This window comes from Leptonychotes weddellii, chromosome 6 (genome assembly GCF_054177405.1).
Source record: "Leptonychotes weddellii isolate Sample4059 chromosome 6, ASM5417740v2, whole genome shotgun sequence".
In the NCBI taxonomy this organism is placed as follows: Eukaryota; Metazoa; Chordata; class Mammalia; order Carnivora; family Phocidae; genus Leptonychotes; species Leptonychotes weddellii.
The window spans coordinates 35631695-35650533 of record NC_138374.1 but is presented as its reverse complement, the minus strand read 5'-3'; the positions used below and the strand labels follow the sequence as shown (position 1 = coordinate 35650533).

General features: G+C 42.5%; 1 protein-coding gene and 1 pseudogene across 5 annotated transcripts in view; both read left to right on the top strand.

The window, feature by feature from the left end:
• The window catches only part of WASHC2A (WASH complex subunit 2A), a 53442-nt gene extending 42731 nt beyond the window's left edge, over nucleotides 1–10711 (top strand). For 4 of the 5 annotated variants that reach the window (XM_031038816.2, XM_081823901.1, XM_006728189.3 and 1 more), the window contains 8 exons: nucleotides 1338–1466; nucleotides 1594–1674; nucleotides 3046–3168; nucleotides 4347–4409; nucleotides 4766–4978; nucleotides 6636–7256; nucleotides 8069–8246; nucleotides 10001–10711. In XM_031038816.2, coding sequence (XP_030894676.2) covers nucleotides 1338–1466; nucleotides 1594–1674; nucleotides 3046–3168; nucleotides 4347–4409; nucleotides 4766–4978; nucleotides 6636–7256; nucleotides 8069–8246; nucleotides 10001–10140 — 1548 coding nt within the window. In that variant the 3' untranslated portion in view covers nucleotides 10141–10711. The remainder of the gene's footprint in view (nucleotides 1–1337; nucleotides 1467–1593; nucleotides 1675–3045; nucleotides 3169–4346; nucleotides 4410–4765; nucleotides 4979–6635; nucleotides 7257–8068; nucleotides 8247–10000) is intronic. The other variant, XM_031038827.2, reaches the window with a different exon arrangement.
• Nucleotides 795–856, top strand: LOC115944269 (U2 spliceosomal RNA; annotated as a pseudogene).
• Nucleotides 10712–18839: the final 8128 nt, after the last annotated feature.

Below are 18839 nucleotides of genomic sequence, written 5' to 3'. Positions count from 1 at the left end.
CTTTTTTTTTAACATCTGTGGTTGTGATACTAAATGTTATGGGTGAGAGAGTCTACATTGTGTGAATGAAGGTCTCAGTCCTTGGATTCCTTAGGAGATTTCTATGAAGATCCTCAGTGGACTTAAAAAACAGCCAAAGGGAAAGTAGCAAACACAAGCAGTTTATTAAAGTGAAAGTATACTCTCAAGGTGGGAGAGTGGGCAGGTTCTACAAGGTGGAACCTGCCCCTCGGTTATTTTGGGATTGGATATTATTGGGTCTCTCTAGGCTGAGAGGTGGGGTGGTCTCTAATGGAGCTGCTTCCAATCATTTGGGAAGCTCCTCCCACAGGTTGGAAGGGGGAGTTTTTGACCTGGCAAGGTTTGTTACCAGAAAGGTCTTGGCAGCCTTTCTCCTTGGGTTTGGGCGGGGTGAGGGGGGGCGGGCAGGGACAATGGACACCTTCAATGCAAATGCATTATAATGAGTCTAGGGATTACCCTGGGGCAGAGATGGAAGAGGAGAGGAGCAGGTGTTCCACACCTGTGGCTCTTTGGTCTGTCAGCCCCAAGGTTTTAGAAGTCACAAAGTCAGGATGCAGGATGTTGTGCTTATTTATATCGTCCTTGCCTCCAGCTCTTGTCTCTGTCATTCCCCTTCAGGGACTTGGGGCTCTGCCTCCGGGCCTTCCTTCCACTGCTCTGTTATGGTAGCTTCTATCTGACATTAAAAAAAAATAGGGGAGTTTAGAATGTCAAGTTGAGGGTATTAAGAGTGTCAAAACAAGTAATATGAATAGTAACTTTCAAACATCATCGCTTCTCGGCCTTTTGGCTAAGATCAAGTGTAGTAACTTTCAAACATCAGATACCCTACCAAATAAAAAGAACTTGTTCGGAATCTGAAGATAGTGGGATGGAAGGTGGATGGGCATAGGGGAAGGTTGGAGTCGGTTGCTGACAGATTAGGGATACGTACTTGACCACTCTGTAGTTCTGGTATTAAGTCAGCTGCGTTATCTTCTTCCCTTTGTGAATGAGATGGAAGCACTTATTTGATTTTGTGTGTTTTCACCCTTAAGATGTTTCTCATTTGGGAATTAAAAGTTCGGACATTTATTACACACAGGCTGGAAGATTATATATATGTGATCTGTATTTACCAATATATTTTCCACTGTTTTTGGTAGCTCCATAGTATTCCGTTCTGTGAATGTGTCCTTCCCTTTTTGATTGGCACTTGGGCTGTGTCCAGCCCTTAGCCATTTGTAAACAGCTGCAGGGGATATCTTTGTAGTTCCATATTTGTAGCTGTGATTTCCTCGGGTAAACCCTTAGAACTTCCCTCTTTTTTCCAGAGTCCTGATCCTGATGCCCGTCCAAAGAGCACAGGTGTCTTTCAGGATGAAGAGCTCCTTTTTAGTCACAAGCTCCAGAAGGACAATGACCCGGATGTTGACCTTTTCTCTGGCACCAAGAAAACCAGGGTCAGTTTCAAGGGTTCTTCACATGATGATTTTGTTATTGTATTATATATTATGTCAGCAGCTCACCTAGTTCTCTTCGTAAATGGCTTTTGTTTTAAATACTGAATTTGAGTTTTGTCTATTCCAGTTATTAGAGCCAAGTGTTGGGAGCCTGTTTGGGGATGATGAAGATGATGATCTTTTCAGCCCTGCCAAGTCACAGCCTTTGGTACAAGCCTTTTGTTCTCAATACTGGGGTGTGGGGGAAGGCTTCTGGGAAGGAAATTAACATATAGTTATAAGAGTAAGGAAAATACAGAGATGCCTGGGTGGCTCAGTTAAGTGTCTGCCTTCAGCTCAGGTCATGATCTCAGGGTCCTGGGATTGAGCCCCACGTCGGGCTCCCTGCTCAGTGAGGAGTCTGCTATTCCTCTCCCTCTGCCTCTTCCCCCTTGTGCTCTCCTCCCCCCCAAATAAATAAATAAAATCATTAAAAAAAGAGTAAGGAAGATACACAGAGAATTGTGGTGCTTACTAGTAAAGGAATGGCAAATAGCGTGTTGATGACAGTGTTTGTGGTGTTGCCATCTTAATGTTTCCTAACATTAAAGCATTAACCAACCCAAGCTCTTACTGTATTATAGGCTTGATTTATTTTTACAGATTTTATTTAGTTGACAGAGAGAGAGCACAAGCAGGGGGAGTGGCAGAGGGAGAAGCAGGCTGCTCATTGAGCAGGGAGCCCGACTCGGGGCTTGATCCCAGGACCCTGGGATCATGACCTGAGCCAAAGGCAGATGCTTAACTGACTGAGCCACTTAAGTGCCCCGTTTGATTCTTTTTTTAAGATTTTTATTTTTTGAGAGAGAGAGCATACGAGAGAGTACAGGGAGGGAGGGAGGGGCAGAGGCAGAGGGAGAGAGAGAATCTTAAGTAGGCTTAATGCTCAGCAAGGAGCCTGACATGGGGCTTGAACTCACAGTCCTGAGATCTTGACCTGAGCCAAAATCAAGAGTCCGGACGCTTAACCGACTGAGCCACCCAGGTGCCCCCAGATTTGTTTGATTTTTAGGTTATTTATTGAAAGACCAGTGCATGCAACATGCTGACTAAATATTTTTGCTTTTCAGGTGCAAAGCTTTAAATCTGAGTGTTAGCCGTTTGTGTCATTTTTCTCCACCCCAGTAGATTTTGTTAGATACTCTCTTTTTTTTCTAAATAAAAAAAAAAATTATTTATTTGAGAGAGCATGAGTGGGGGGAGGAGGGGCAAAAGGAGAAGCAGACTCTCCGTTGAGTAGGGAGTCCAACACGGGGCTCGATCCTAGGACCCCGAAATCATGACCTGAGCCAAAGGCAGACGCTTAACTGACTGAGCCACCCAGGCAGCCCTAGGTACTGCCTGTTTTCTGTTTAGCATAGTGAAGACTCCCGAGAAGGTCACAGTCTTTAGAATGCCATCTGAAATGCTGCCTTTGTCTTCAACCCTCATTTGAGAAATGACTGAAAACTCAGAATCCAGATTATTTTTATGAGTTATGACTTTTCTTTAAAATTTTTAAGATACCTGACAGGTGTTTGGTATTCTTTTTCTTTTGAAGGTATCAGAAAAGAAGAGAGTAGTGAAAAAAGACCACTCTGTATCCTCTTTCAAGAACCAAAAACATCCTGAATCCACTCAGGGTATCAAAGGAAAAAGCACACTGAAACCGGAAACACCTCAGGTTAGAACTGCTTAAGGACTTTCAGCTCTTGTTTGCATCCCCAGACAGAGGGAGTCCATCACGCAGACCCTAGGATATTCAGAGTTCTCTTGATTAGGGAGGAAACAGCAAGTAGGACTACCTCTCTTTCTTAACTGTGTGTATTTTTATATTTAAAAAAATGTTTAAATTTCACAATTTAAACATTTTTTAAAGTAAAGCTCTACACCCAGTATGGGACTTGACCTCACAACTTGGAGATCAAGAATTGCATGCTCTACTACTGACTGAGCCAGCCAGGTGCCCCTCCTGTGGGTTTTTTTTGTTTTTTTTTAAAACATGCCTCCCTACTGCCTCATCTCTTCTCACTCTACAGCCCAGTCCCATGAAGCTATACTTATGATTACTGTTTTTGGACAGCTTTCAAATTCAGTTCCAAGATAAGAGTTAATATAGGGTGAAGAATATTTTTCCCATTAGAACCCCCATTTCTCCCTTTGGGTTATGTTGGAGTAAGAATTACATTAGAATTAAATATAAATTATAACAAATTCCTTGGTTCGCACATTTTCTTGGTTACCTCTCCTGAGGTCACTGCTGATAGGTCTCTGTCCTCAGCAGTCTTCTCTCTGGAACTCATTCTGGGAACAGGCCGGAACTGGAGAGTGAGATCCAGTTCTGGCTTACAGCGGTTTCTGGATGTCTCCCTGAGGCTTCAGTGTCCTGAGCTGTGAAAACCAGGCACTAGGGAGAACACATCTCCAATGACTCACCCCAAGTTTCAGCTTCCCTTGCTTCTAGAACCTCAGTGCATTAGGTTGTGTGTGAATTTCAGTGTGCTCTGTGGTATTTGCAGCAGCGGGGGTGGGGTGGTAACCAGCATGGTAATTTTGCCAACTGGTCAGGTTTTGGTGCTCTGATATACTGTGATTCTTAGGAATCTAACCCATGATCTTCATCTGCCTTTACTCCATCTATAGTCTGACAGCATTCCACCTACACAACGGATGAGGAGGCATAAGTGAAATAATGTTAGTGAAAGGTTTCAAGGCCCCAGGAGAGTTGTGAATACCTTTCCCATTATAGAATTACAGAAAATGACAGCTTTGCTCCCTCAAATTTAACAGGCATAAGTGTAATCCAAGAGACACTTTTCTGTTTCCCCAATGTATTTTTTAACTGAATGTAATTTCACACAGGACTCACCAGGTCCCGCTCCATTTAAAACCAAAGAGCCATCCCCTCGGATCTGGAAAATACAAGTAATTATAACATGTCTGGAATCTTCACTGCCTGCCTTGTGGCACCTATAAACTTTTTTGGATATTTACTTTTGTCAGCTACTGCCAGACATTTTCTTATCTCTTCCCCACCCTCTAGTTGTTGCTTCTTGTGTGCTGTGTCTGTAACATCTTTTCTTTGGTCCCAGTGGTGGGCACGGGTATATAATCTTACTGTTTTAATTCTAAGACTAGATCAGGAGACCTCCCTGCATTTTTCTTTCTCTTGTCATATTATACATTATGTATACCATGTCTCTTGTCATGCGTCACAGGAGTAATAATAGACTGCTGTGTTTAAGAAAACATACAGAGTAAGTTTCACTTTTCTTTTTTAGGCCAATCTAGCGATTAATCCAGCAGCCTTGCTGCCTGCAGCGGCTCCGCAGATCTCTGGAATAAAGCCCGTTTTGCCAGAATTGGCTTTTCCTTCATCTGAACCTGAGAGGATCCACAGTCTGGAAAGTATGCCCACTCTTCTCAGTAGTGGGGAGGCCGGCGTGAGTTTCGATCTTCCAGCTCAGGCAGACACCTTACACAGTGCAAACAAGGTGATGAAACCACCTTTGCTTGCTTGCTTGCTTTTTTTTTTTTTTTTTTAGCCCGAAGAACTTGTGTATTTCTTCCTAGTCCATCAGTTACACATCATAGGCTGCCTCCCATTCCCCCTGTGAAGGAGGCACCTCTTCCTTTAGCCTCTCCATCCCCCTTAGGCCTTCCTAATTCTGCCTTCCACTGCTTCTGTTTGTTACATTTACATTCTGCTCAGTAGCCACGTGAAGTCCCACTTCCTCCAGGCTCTCCTGCATTGCCCCTTGGAGGTTTTTTAAACATAGCAGATCGCGTCCCTCCTCTGCTGGCCTCCCTGCTGCCCAAAGGAGGACATTCAAGCTCCTTGGTTTGGTGTTAAAGCCTTTTTACAAACCATGCTAACCAAAGCTTCCAACTTGCTCACCAACCACACTGTCAGCCTAAACTCCAGTCATACCAGGCACTGTTCCATGGACACACACACCTCAACCCTCTACTGCCAACAGCTTGGGCTGCTTTCTCTGTCCGGAATGCTCTTGCTCATTGACAGTCTGCTCAGACTGTCACTTCACTGCTTCTGTGATGTTTCCCCTCTGCCCTCTTGTCCTGGGCTCCCTCCTCTGAGATCCTATGGCAGTTATTTCTCTGCTGGTACAGTTCCGTCGCACTGGTCCACATGACTGTGGATGTATGCTGGATGGCCTGAACTCTTTGAGGTTTTGCTTTCATTTTAGTTGGTTCTCTTTTCTATCCAGTCTTCCTTCTCTAGAAAATCTTGGCTGATCTCTGACTAAGCAACAGTACCTCGGATAACCCTAGCAAATACATTCATTTTAAGTATTTCCAAACCTATTTTCCTTGTGAAAAATAAAATATCCTTCCTTTTGTTCTGTTTTTTGTTAGCCTTTGGTAAGGTGAAAGGTAAGTTTACATTGGCTGCTTCTTAAAATTATTCATGAAATTTTCTTGAAATAGGCACACACAGCCAAGTACTTCGGCCAAAGTAGCTTGTACCTTCTTAAAACTACTTGACTGTATATTTTGGAAAATACCACAAATACTACATTACTGCTAATAAGTAACTCCTATTTTGTGGTTATCTTAAAAGTTCTGATTTCTAAGCCACATTTTTTATGTGAAATATTTAGCATTTGAATTTAGTGTTTGTTGACTTGAAGAAAAGAACATTTTAGATTACCTTTCTTTATTGTCTTTTATCTTCCTGGTTTTGGAGCCTGGTTTTAGGCTAGCCCCTGGAAAAGGTTAGCACTAGAATTCCTCCTGATTCTTTCTTGTTTTGAAAGATACCTACATGTAAACCGAGGGCAGAGTAAGAGCCAGGGAGGGTGTGGAGCACAAGAGTACCAACATGCCTACTTTGAAGGGTTCTAGCAGCAGATGAAGCCTTTTGTATGAAATTGAACAGATATTGCCCTCCAAAGACTCAAAAATGGGGAATATTAAAAGATTCAGAGTAATGCAGTCTTGGAGAAGCTATTAAATGTCTTTGGAAATCTTTAGGAAATCATCTCTTCTGTGTCTTAGATAATATCTTGATTGAGGTAGACTAGACAACTTTATAATATTTTGAGTCAGTGATTATTTGCTATGTTAGTTTTGAACACTTTTTTTTTTTTTTTTTAAATTGTTAGATCAACATGTTTTTTGCCATTACAGAGCCGGGTCAAAGTGAGAGGGAAGCGTAGACCACAGACCCGTGCAGCTCGGAGGTTGGCTGCCCAGGAGTCCAGTGAGGCTGATGATGTGAGTGTCTCCAGAAGATCCATTGCACACTTGGCAGATGGAGACATTTCACCAGGTGATGATCCTCAGCCACAGTCCAGGGCAGCTGGTGGACGAGACAGCTCTGAGGAGGCGATGGTAGCTACCATTCCAACGTGGGCAGGCAGTCCTGTGTCTGAAGTGGACAGAAGCTCCTTTGCGAAATCTCTGCGTCAGCCTCTTGAGGATGACCTTTTTGATTCTGGAGATATCTTCTCCAAGGGCACTGGATCTCAGTCCACGGGGAGAAGAAAAGCCAAGGCAAAGGCAGCAGAGAGCCTGGCCAACCCGCCACGGGGGAGTAAAGAAAAGAGCCCCATGTTTCCTGCGCTAGGGGAGGCAGGCAGTGATGATGATCTGTTCCAGTCTGTTAAACAAAAACCAGCAAAGAAAACGAATCCTTTTCCCCTCTTGGAAGATGAGGATGATCTCTTTACAGATCAGAAAGGCAAGAAGAATGAGTCAAAATCCAACAGTCAGCAGGTTGTCATCTCAAAAGCACAAGATATTTTTGAGGTAATAGAACATAACCACCTTTTTGGACCTGGTTCTACGTTAAGACAAATACTGGATTGGCTCATTTGAGTCATACATTACAATAATCTTGTTTCATTGCTGCTTGCTATCTACTTGCTTATTAATACTAATAGTTGGGTTCTTTAATTAGTAATTCTGAAATTTACTCAGAAGTCGTTTTTTGTTTTGCTTCATGTGGGGGTGGTTCTCGGCTGGCCATAGTGATCCAAATCTTGATTTTTATAGTTTTTATCAGCATGTTGCTGTAGTCCGCTTCCTTGGTGTGTCGCTCTGTGACCTATATAAAGCAGCTTCAGGGTACTGCTTAAGTGTTTAGCCTCTGGTTCCTGAGGAAACAGGGCCTGGCTGGAGCTGACAACTTAGTGCCGGCAGGAAGGCCTTCAGTGCCGCTCTCTGGGCACATGTTTATTGAGCCTCTGGGTACTGGAGGCACAAAGTGAGCTAGGACCAATATGTTAGGGACATTGGATACAGACAGGGCAACAGATAAATAAACTGTTTTCAGATAATGTTGAGTACCATAAAGAAAACACCTCAGGGCAGTGGAACAGAGGGATGGCTAGGTGTAGGAGCCACTCCTTCAGGTAGGACTGGTAGAGAAAGCCTCTCTACAGAGCTGGCGCTTGAGCTGGGACTAGAAGAAAGACAAGGACTGGGCCAGGCAGAGATCTGGATGGAGTAGGGATTCCAGGTAGAGAAAGCAGGTCATGTGGCTGTCCCAGAATATGGTGGCAGTTTGCAGTTCTACAACTTGATTTCAAATTGTTTTACTTGTTTTTTGGCTCAACAAGGATGATATATTTGCTACAGAAGCAGTCAAACCCTCACAAAAAACAAGAGACAAGGAAAGAACATTTGAATCCAACTTGTTTGATGATAACATTGATATCTTTGCTGACCTAACTGTAAAACCAAAAGAAAAGTCCAAAAAGAAAGTAGAAGCCAAGTCTATATTTGATGATGATATGGGTAAGTTTGATTTTCTACATATGACACAGAGAGTGATTACCATTCAGTGACTGTTATTTCTCTGGCTACCTTTATGTGGGCCCTTTCTTAGAAGATGTTCCCCAGTGGGTTTCCTTTGGCTTGCTATATAATCCTGAGTTAGGCTGAGGATGGATAAGTAAATGGACTAGTTATTTTGGTGAGACAACTTTTTGTTCTGATGGTCATCAAGGAATTTGAAAGATCCCAGAATTTGACCTTTATTTATAATTTAACTTTTATTTTAGTATGCCCCCTGCTAATCATCTGTGATAACTCTGAACATTCTGATGTTATGAAGGGAGGCTCAGAAACTGGTCCACAGGCTGAAGTAGGCCGCGGTGGCTGCCTCGGGTGTCGTGCGGTTGTTTTAGTTCTAACTGAAGATGTCAGGAGTTCAGAGAATGGAGGGGAGAGTGCAGGAGGAGAGCAGGATTATATATGAAAGCAGCTTATAACTCAGACTTAATATCTCACCCAAGATCTTCTGTGTTTATAAACATGCTCATTTTCCCCCATGGTATAACATCTACTTTATTAATGGGCAAGCCGAATGCCTAATCCTAGATGTGACCCTTCTGCTATGTCCTGTGTTGATGGATAGGACTTGAGCTGAGGCCGAATGCACACTTTCTCCTCCGTCCCCTCCCTCTCCCAGGTCTAGACCTTGGGGGGTTAACTGGGAGAAAGCAGCTGCTGCAGTGCCACATGGGGCCTACTCCTGGCGTAAGCCATGTGCTTTGTCTCCACCTGTTTCCCACCTTGTTTTGTTTTTTTAATTACAACAAAAGTTGTAATAGATTCCTGTTGTAATAGATGAATACTATTTGGAAAGTGTAAAATGTGAAAAACAATCCCTAGAGGTAACCATTATCAAGAGTTTGATGTGTATCCTTTCAGACCTGGTGATGTTTAATAGAACTTTGTATACATAGAAATATATACTTATTTTTTCCAAAATATGAATATATTTCATCTGTTCTGCTGTTCCTTTGTCACTTAATGTCTTCCCATGTCAGTACTTAGAGATCTATTTCTTTGTTTTTAGTGGTTGTATAGTATTCCTTTGTATTCAGCCATTAGCATATTGAAGGCAATCTAGATTGTTGCCACGTTTCCTTTGTTAAAAATAATGCCATGGCCTTTAACATTTGTGTATAGATATCTTTATGTACACGTGCTAAAATGTAAGATAGAATCCTAGCAGTAACATTACAGGTGAGTAAGATGAATCATGAAACACTAGAGGCAGTGAAATAACTAAACACGAACGTAGTCATAAAGACTTATATTTTTGGCATTGATGTGCCTCAGATAGGTGTGTTTATTCTGAAAGAGGGGGACTCCTATGTTGGATTTCCCTTCGCTTATTTGTTTTGCCCTTTCCTTTTAAAATCCAATGGGAAGAGAATGTAGAAGTAGGTATAATGTCGCAGATAATAAAGTCAGGGGCAGGATTGGAGTTCAGTTATCTTTCCCTTTTTCGTCTCCTCCACATGTACACACGTACCTTTGTGGCTGAGAAAATTGTTGTCAGAGAAAACCCGTGACTTGTATGCGATCATAAAACTTAATTAGTAGCAAAGCCAGGACCAGAATCTAAGAGGCTTGACTCTTAGTGTTTTTGGTATTCCCTACTGTTACCAGACTTGAGTGTTTGGTGATTTATGTAGATGTGTCTTAAAAGCATCTGTTTTCTTGCCTAATCAGCAAATCCTTTTCTTTTCTTTTTAAAGATGATATCTTCTCCTCTGGTATCCAGGCTAAGACAACCAAACCAAAAAGTCGGTCTTCACAGGCAGCGCCTGAACCAAGATCTGAACAGAAGGTGTCCAACATATTTGATGATCCTTTGAATGCCTTTGGAGGCCAGTAGAGCATACAGGGTATCACATCTCAGCCTTCAGCTACATCCTTGAGTTAATGATGCTGTCTTATGTACTCATTGTCTTAATTAGGAAAAGCAAATACTGGAACAGCTAGCCCACCTCTTTCTCACCCAACGTATTTAGTAGTTTTCTGCCCCGGTTTTAATCATGCTTAATACTGCAAAACAAAAATAAATATTTCACAGTGTTGTTTTTTTTTTTTTTTTAACTATATTTTTATTTAATTAGCCTTGATGGGGCCACAGTATGATTTTGGGCATGTTGGAGAAGAAACCTCTATGTGCCTTTCATGAATGGGCAGGGAATTTCAGAGGAAGCAATGCCAGACAGATGACCAGGAGTATTCCTTTCATGGATAGAAGCCCTAGTTTAGAGCCTAGGCAGGTGATAGAGGAAGAGGATGCAAGATTATATACTTCAGGACTCTTTGCAGGAGGACGTTTCCTCTGATTCCACTGAATTCTGAAAATGCCTCTATAGGTTCATTAAGGCAAGGTTTGGCAAACTGTGGCCCTCCCGTTGTCTGTTTTTGTAAATAAAGGTTTATTGGAATACCCATTCATTTACATTGTCTATGGCTGTTTTCACCCTCCCTACAATGCCAGAGTTCAGTAGTTGTGAGAGACTGGACAGCCCACAAAGCCTTCTATCTGACCCTTTACAGAAACAGTTTTCTGATCCTTGCTCTAAGGTGTCCATTTCCATTCCTTTGGAGCTTTGCATTATTTTGTGAATGAGGCAGAATGAACCCAGATAATGGAAGGAAGAGTACTGAGGATGGAAATGTCCTTCTGTAGAGCGGCACTGTTCCATAGAACTCTGCACTGATGGGAATATTCTGTAACTGTGTTGTCCAGCGTGGTAGCCACATGGGTAGCTGACCCCTCCTCCAGTCTGTGTTTTCTTATGCTGTGCCATGTTGGTGCTAAGTATTCAAACTGTAACCATGGCACAGTCTTATAGGCAGGCCCAGTTGGTTTCACAAGTCCTGAAACCACTAACTTTTTCCTTTGGCACTTTTTTTAAGATTGAACTTGGGATTGCTGATACTGAGTCGGAGATTTTGTACAGCTCTCACAGATCAGCTGTTTGTGCTGCTTTGCTCCGAGAGTGACTTGAAGGCAAAAGAGGGTGCTTACACCTTCTGTTCCTTAGGTTACTTGTGCATATAGTTACCTGCACCTGTGTCTGACTTAGTAGGCATCTGTTAAACATAGTTTTCCTTTGGGAATGATAACTCTGATCCATCATTAGGATTGATTCCAGGAAATTCATGAGAAATTAGAGTTAGAAAATATGTAAATCGCTATTTTGAGAGGTTTGAAAGGGGGGAGGGAATTTATACTTATTGGTCCTGTGGTCGGCACTTTCCATGTTCTTTTATCCAGTCTCCATAAGACTACCAGATAGGTAATGTCCTCATTTTACAGATGAGGCTAAAATCTGGAAGCAGAGTATAATAGTGGAACAAGTTTGGCTTTTTGTAGTGAGACCTAGATTTAAATCTGGTTCTAGAGCTGTTTGAGTGTAGGCAAGTTATTTTACTTTTCTTAGCTTCTGTCTCCTTTGTCAACTTTGTCAAGTGTTCAGTACCAACTTTGTAGGATTGCGATGGGAGAGAATATGCAACAACCCTGTATGTTGACTACATAGCACTTGAAAAATGGTATATAATGAGAAAGAATGATTTGACCAATATAACGGAGCTTCTGTGTTGGAACCCAAGGCTACAAACTCATCTGCCTTATTCCACAAAGCCTGTAATTTTAGTTCTTCCCTGACTGAAGTGAGGAGGCAGGTTGAAAAACTAAATTTTTGATTCAGTATGATTCACTCCATCACAGGTACTATTTTAGAATTTGTATACAAAGATAATAACAACATCTCTGTCCTTAACGGGCTCCAATCTATTCAGTATTGGAATTTAAGAAGGAACCAGGGTTGAGAGCCTGAAGATGTGTCTCATCATAAACCCCAGTGTATGCTCAATGTTGGATTGTGGAGATTAATTGGTGTGTGGGGTCTCAGAGGAGATATGAGAAAGGATAGGAGAGATTAGATATTGGGGTTCATTTTGGATATATTCCTCTGACTTAAGATGAGGATGATGAAGCTGGATTGGGAGGGGGATTACTGTTCATTGTCATTTTGGTAATCCACCTAGTGAAATAGGCCTTTTTGGTTGGAAAATCTGTAAGGGTTGTATTTAGAACACGTGTGGGGAATGGGAGGGAAAAAGGAGTGGGGGCCCATTTCAGGATGGAGGGTTTATGTTGTCATCGTGTACACTTGAGTTCAGCACCTTGGGAATTAGAGTAGAAAAAAGAAGTGTGGCTGGGTTTACCCAACTCTGAGATTTAACAATCCACGGTGCCCAGTCTAATACCTGGCCTGCATCTCTCAGTTGGTAAATTGGATGAGGGATAAATAGAGGAGACCAAGAGAGGTACTTCACGTTTGCCCTTGTTTTCAACCTGGTACGCAATGGACCCATATTTCAGATGAGACCAGTGAGGCCTTAACGTTAGGAAACAGTGAAGCACGGGAATGGGGGATCTGTTAAAGGCAGGACGGCCCTGAAAGCACTAGGAATGAACGGGGTCTGGAAGGGACCCACTGGAGGGGGGCTGCCCGGTACCCTCCTCACCCCAGCACTTGGGGTGCCTCTTAAGAGCAACCTTAGGTGGCCTCTGGTAAGGTGCAGTCCACACCCTAGTCCGGCCAGAGGCCAATCCCGCCGCTCCCAGCAGGCCGTGCGGCAGGTATCCGGCCCGCCCAATTCAGTCCTAGGCAGGTGCCCACTGTTAGTAATAAAGGACTAACATCCGGGCCTCTCCTAACCGACACCCACCACGGAACGGAGAGGAAGCCCCGGCTCCCGAGCAACCGCCGGCGTCGGGCGGCCAGGCCCCGCCCCCGTCCCCCGCCCGCACCCTCGCTGATTGGAGGGCTACGTGAGCGCTGGCGAGCGATTGGTACATGGTGTCACAAAGGGGCGGGGGCGCGGCGGCCGCGGAGTGTTGCTCGTCAGTACCTCCCGCGGCGTTGCTCGTGGGGCCGCGCCTCTCTGTAGGCCCGCGGGCAGGCGAGCGAGTGGACGAGACAGCCGGGGAGGGTGCCCGGGGCTGCGGGCCGCTGAGCCGGGCCGCGCTGCCGCCGCCGTCCTCCGCGGGCCGGAGAAGAGCGCCGGCCGCTCGGCGCGGGGCAGCCGGGCCCCGCCCCCTCCGCCGCCGCTGCCCTGAGACCGGCGCGGCCCGACGCCTTCCCCGAGGACGTCGCCTCCACTTGGCGTACCTCCGCTGGCGCAGCGCGGGTGCCCCGCCCCGCCCCGTCCGAGGGGTGCTGATCTGCCAGATTCTGACGCGGAGCCTGCGCACTGCACTCCAGATCAGGCCCGTGCGTGTGGGTAGCCGGAGTTTATCCCGGAGGAGCACGGGCTGCGCAGGTGACCCAGTGGGCTTCGAGTGTGCCCATTGAAGGCTCGAGTAGACAGACGTTGGCTTTGAGGCATTTCCCAGACCCGCTAGAAAACTGAGTCCAGGCTAAAGTTTAGGGTACATATGTATGAAGTGGTGGATAGAATTCTGTAGCTTGAGTTTAAAACAGGAATGTTTTCACATAATTAGTAGAAACAGTTCATTAAAAGGCAGTGTTTTTAATGGTTGCGTAACGTTCTGGATCTCTTCATATTGGGGGGAAAGTTTAAAAGATAACTGCCCTGTGTGGCTAATATTCTTTACAACAGGATAAAGTCGATTCCTAGTGATATTACTTATTTAGCGCCATTATTGCCTTACCCATCTTTAACTTCTCTCCCGTCTTTGGTTGTGTATTTTTAGAACTTTTTCAGAAGAAAGTAGTGTTTTTGGGTATTGATTTAGGAATGTTTTTTGATGCCATTACCCTTAATAGCTAAGTATGTTTTTTAAATTGGTAAAAATTCTGGAAGTATTTTTTTGCTCTACCTGCCTCTTTTTTTGCTCTTGCTTTTGTATAATTTAGCTGTTGATGTTCTTGCAACATTTGCCATCCTGTTTTTGAGTCTTCATTGCCCCTCGTTTTCCAACATCATAGGGTTCCATAATATGCTTAGTGGAGAATGACCACACACCACTTTCAGAAGCTGTCAGTGGGCCCCGGTGTTAATACTGACTAGGTCTTTGACCTGCTGGAACTTTCATTTGCTCCTCTGCCATCATCTAGTCCTCCAGTCTGGCTTAACCAGGTTTCACAGCCTCATTTTGTTCTCTCTTACTGTGTTTTCTACTGAGGAGAAGTGTAACTATTTTTTAGAGGCATACATTTCAGTTTTGAATTTGGTTACCAAGCTTGCTCCTTTCTGGATTTTGGAGATTACTCCATTGATTAGTTGCCAAACTTTTGGTGGGTGTTCCAGTGCCATTTAGTGCTGCACTCAGTTGCTATTTTTCTTTTGGCCCATGGTTGCTTTATCCATTCTCATTATGGTTGAAGGACTTCCAAATCTGTCTGTTACCTTCTCCCGTCTCCACTTGTTTATTATATTCGGGGTATTGTTGTGGCAGAGTACTGTGGTGAAGGGAATGCTCCTTGCATCTTCTGTCTCTAAATTCCTTGGGCAGGCACTGGTCACCCATGCCTTTTTTCAGCATTCCGGACCCATGACTTCCGTTGCTAGAGCTGCTACTATGTAGGTGGGAGTGCTGTTGGCTTTGGAGAAACGGACACTGATAATTCTTTAGTACATTCTTATTTGATGGAGCATGATAGGTGTGTTTTTAAGAATCCACATGTTACCCAAAATCATATTATAAAAGCAGTTGTTTCAATGAGGGGGAAAAAGAAGTTAGGGATTAGCTTCATAAAAATTCATTTTTCCTACAGGCATTTCAGTGTTTTAAAGATATAAAAAACAAAACCCGAGCAAGACAGCCATTTATTTGGCTTATATTTAGGAGTTGTGGCCTTTTACCACTATCACCGGTGGTATTATTAGCATAGTACTTTGTATTGTTATATTTATTTCTCATTGATTTGATAAATAGTATTATAGCACTCAAAGCAGCTGTGCTGCCAGCACCAGCTTTTCTTCTTGCAGTGCCATCTCTGTAGGACCATTAGCAGTCTTTACAGGGCAATTCAGGTTCCCTAATTAATTCTACTTCCAGTTGGTGTTATAAAAATTCACACTATAGCAGAAATCCATGTATGTGCATGTATGTTATGAGTTGGACAGACTTTGGTGGACTTACTTTGGAGTGAGTCATAGCATGATTCTCATGGAAAAGCAGTATTTGTACAAACAGACTTTTAGAGCATGACCAAATATTTTTTCATTTCTTAAGACAAGGGTAGTACCATATATGTTTCTCACAGGTTTGTTCCAAGGATCAATTGAAAGAGTGAATATTTATTTACTCTTTCATTGAACAAACCTTTAATGAGTACCAGTATACACAAAACACTGTGGTAGGTGACAGGGCAGAAAATCAGATGTGGTTTCCCTCTTAAGTAGCTTACAGTTTGTTTAGGAGAATAAGAAAGTCACGTAAAAGTGAAATTGATTGTAATGTAATTGTAATATATGGTGGAGGTCAGGGGACAAAGGAGAGTCACCATAAAAGGCTTTGTGGAGTGGTTGCTATTTGAGCTGAGTCTTGAAAGACGATTAGGTTGCTTGTTAGGTAGCCAAGTGTGGGGATGGCAGTGGGTAGAGTCAAGCAGGAGAAATGAGATAGAAGCTGATGTATTCTGAAGCTGCAGGTGCAAACGATTAGAAGACAGATGTACCAGAGGTGTTGCAGGGTGGGATGATGTATGTGTATGAATAAAATGAGGCTGGAAGGTGAGATGCATGACCTCAGGGCCTTTCTCAGGAGTCTGAATTTTATTCTGTAGGGAGTGAATTTAATTCTGTGATTTTATTCTATAGGCATTCTCTTCTGTGGAAGCCATCATAGGGCCTGGAGCTAAGAAATAACATGCTCAGTTCTACCTTTTAAAAAGATAGCTATGTTACCATACCATATGTCATTAGGCAGATGCAAACTAATACACTGAGTTACCACTACATACCTACTAAAATGGCCAAAATCCAGAACATGGACAAAATCAAATGCTGACAAGGATGTGGAGCAATAAGAACTCTTATTCATTGCTGGTGTGAACGCAAAATGGTATAGCCACTTAGGAGACACTTTGGCAGTTTGTAATAAAACTAAACACATTGTAAGATCTAGCAGTCACACTCATTAGCATTTCCCCAAGTGTGTTAAAAACATGTCCACACAAAAACCTGCACACAGATGTTTATAGCAGTTATATTCATAATTGCCCAAACTTGGAAGCAAGCAAGATATGTCCTTCAGTAGGTGAATGGATAAACTGTGGAACATTTATACAATAGAATATTATTCAATGTCATAAAGAAATGAGCTATCAATCCTTGAAAAGACATGGAGGGAACTTAAATGCATATTACTAAATGAAGGAAGCCAATCTGAAAGGGCTGCATACTATATGATTGCAACTCTATGATATTCTGGAAAAGGCAGAACTATGGGGATGGTAAAAATATCAGTGATTCCCAGGGATTTGGGAGGGAAGGGTGGGTGAATTGGTGAACTACAAAGGATTTTTAGGGCAGGGAAAGTATTCTGTGTGATAGTGTAATGGTGGTCACGTTTATGAAAACCAGTAAAATATACAACACCAAGATTAAACTATAATGTAAATTATGGGTGTTGCATGATAATGAGGTATCAGTGCAGTTTCTTCAGTTGTAACAAATACGCTGCTCTGGTGTAGGATGTTGATGGGGAGGTTGTACATGTGTGGGGGCAGGGAGTATATGGGAACTCTGTAAATTTTGTTCCCAGTGTATTCTGTGAGACCCATATTACCTTGATACCAAAACCAGACAAAGATATATAAATAAAACTAGATCAGTATCTCCTATGGATATAGATACAAAAATCCTCGAAAAATACTAAGCAAATCTAGCAACATATATAAGGATTATAAACCATATACAAATGATATTTATCTCAGGAATGCAAGGTTGGTTCAACATATCAGAATCTGTTTTTTTTTTTTAAGATTATTTAGAGAGCAAGCACACGGGGGTGGGGAGGGGTAGAGGGAGAGGAGAGAGAGAATCTCAAGCAGACTCCCTGCTGAGTGGGGAGCCCAACCTGACATCAAGACCTAAGCGGAAATAAAGAGTTGGATATTTAACTGACTGAGCCACCCAGGCGCCCCCCATCAGTGTTCTTTTAAACACCATATTAATAGAATAAGAGACAAAAAACACACGATCATCCCAATAGACACTAGACAGAAAAGCATCTGACAAAATCCAGTACCCTTCATGATTTGAAAAAAAAAAAAAAGACAAAGTAGGAGTAGAAGGGAATGCCCTCAATGCAATATAGATTTATGTATGAAAACCCCACAGCCAAAATCAGTACCTTAGGGTGAAAGACTGAATGCTTTTCCTCTACAGTCAGGAATAAGACAAGAAGGTCTGCTCCCACCACCACTACTCAACCTTGTATTGCAGATTTAGGCAGGGTAATTAGGTAAGAGAAGGAAATAAAGAGCATCTTATTGGAATGTTGAAGATTGGATATGAAGAAGTGAAAATCTCCATTTGCAGATGACATGATCTTTGATGAAGAAAATCCTAAGGAATCCACTGAAAAACTATTAGAACTAATAGATGAATTCTGCAGGGTTGCAGTGTACAAGATCAATATATTAAGATCAATTGTATTTCTCTACACTAGCAATGACCAAATTGAATAGGACACAATAATTTCATTTATAGTAGCATCAAAAAGAATATAATTCTTAGGAATACTTTTTTTTAAAGCAAAACTTGTACTCTGAAAACTATAAAACATTGTTGAAAGCAATTTAAGAAGTTTTAAATAAACTGAAGGACATTGCATGTTCATGGATTATAAAACAATATTGTCAAGATGGTAATATTCTCCAAATTAATCTGCATACTCAACACAATTTTTATTCAAAAGCCCAACTGGTGTTTTTGCAAAATAGACAATCTGATCCTAAAACTCGTACGGAAATTCAAAGCACTCAGAATAAGCAAGAATCATGAAAGGGAAGAACAAATTAGAGAACTCACACTTTCTATTTCAAAACTTATTGCAAAGGTAAAAAGACAATGTGGTACTGTTATAAGGATAGATATGTAGATCAGTGTAATAGAATTGAGGGACTGGAGGGCACCTGGGTGGCTCAGTTGGTTAAGCGACTGCCTTCGGCTCAGGTCATGATCCTGGGGTCCCGGGATCAAGTCCCGCATCGGGCTCCCTGCTCCACAGGGAGTCTGCTTCTCCCTCTGACCCTCCCCCCTTTCATGTGCTCTCTCTCTCTCTCTCAAATAAATAAATAAAATCTTAAAAAAAAAAAAAAGAATTGAGGGACTGGAATTAAACCCTCATATTCATGGTCAATTGGTTTTTGACAAGGGTGCCAAGACAATTCAATGGGAATAGAATAGTTTTTCCAACAAATGCTGCTTGGACAATTGGTTTTTACTTGCAAAAGTATAAAGCTGGACCCTTCTTTCACACCATCCACAAACATAAATTCAAAATGGATAGACCTACATATAAGGCTAAAACTATACAATTCTTAGAAAAATATATGCAAGTAATTTCTCTAACACCATTCACAAAGA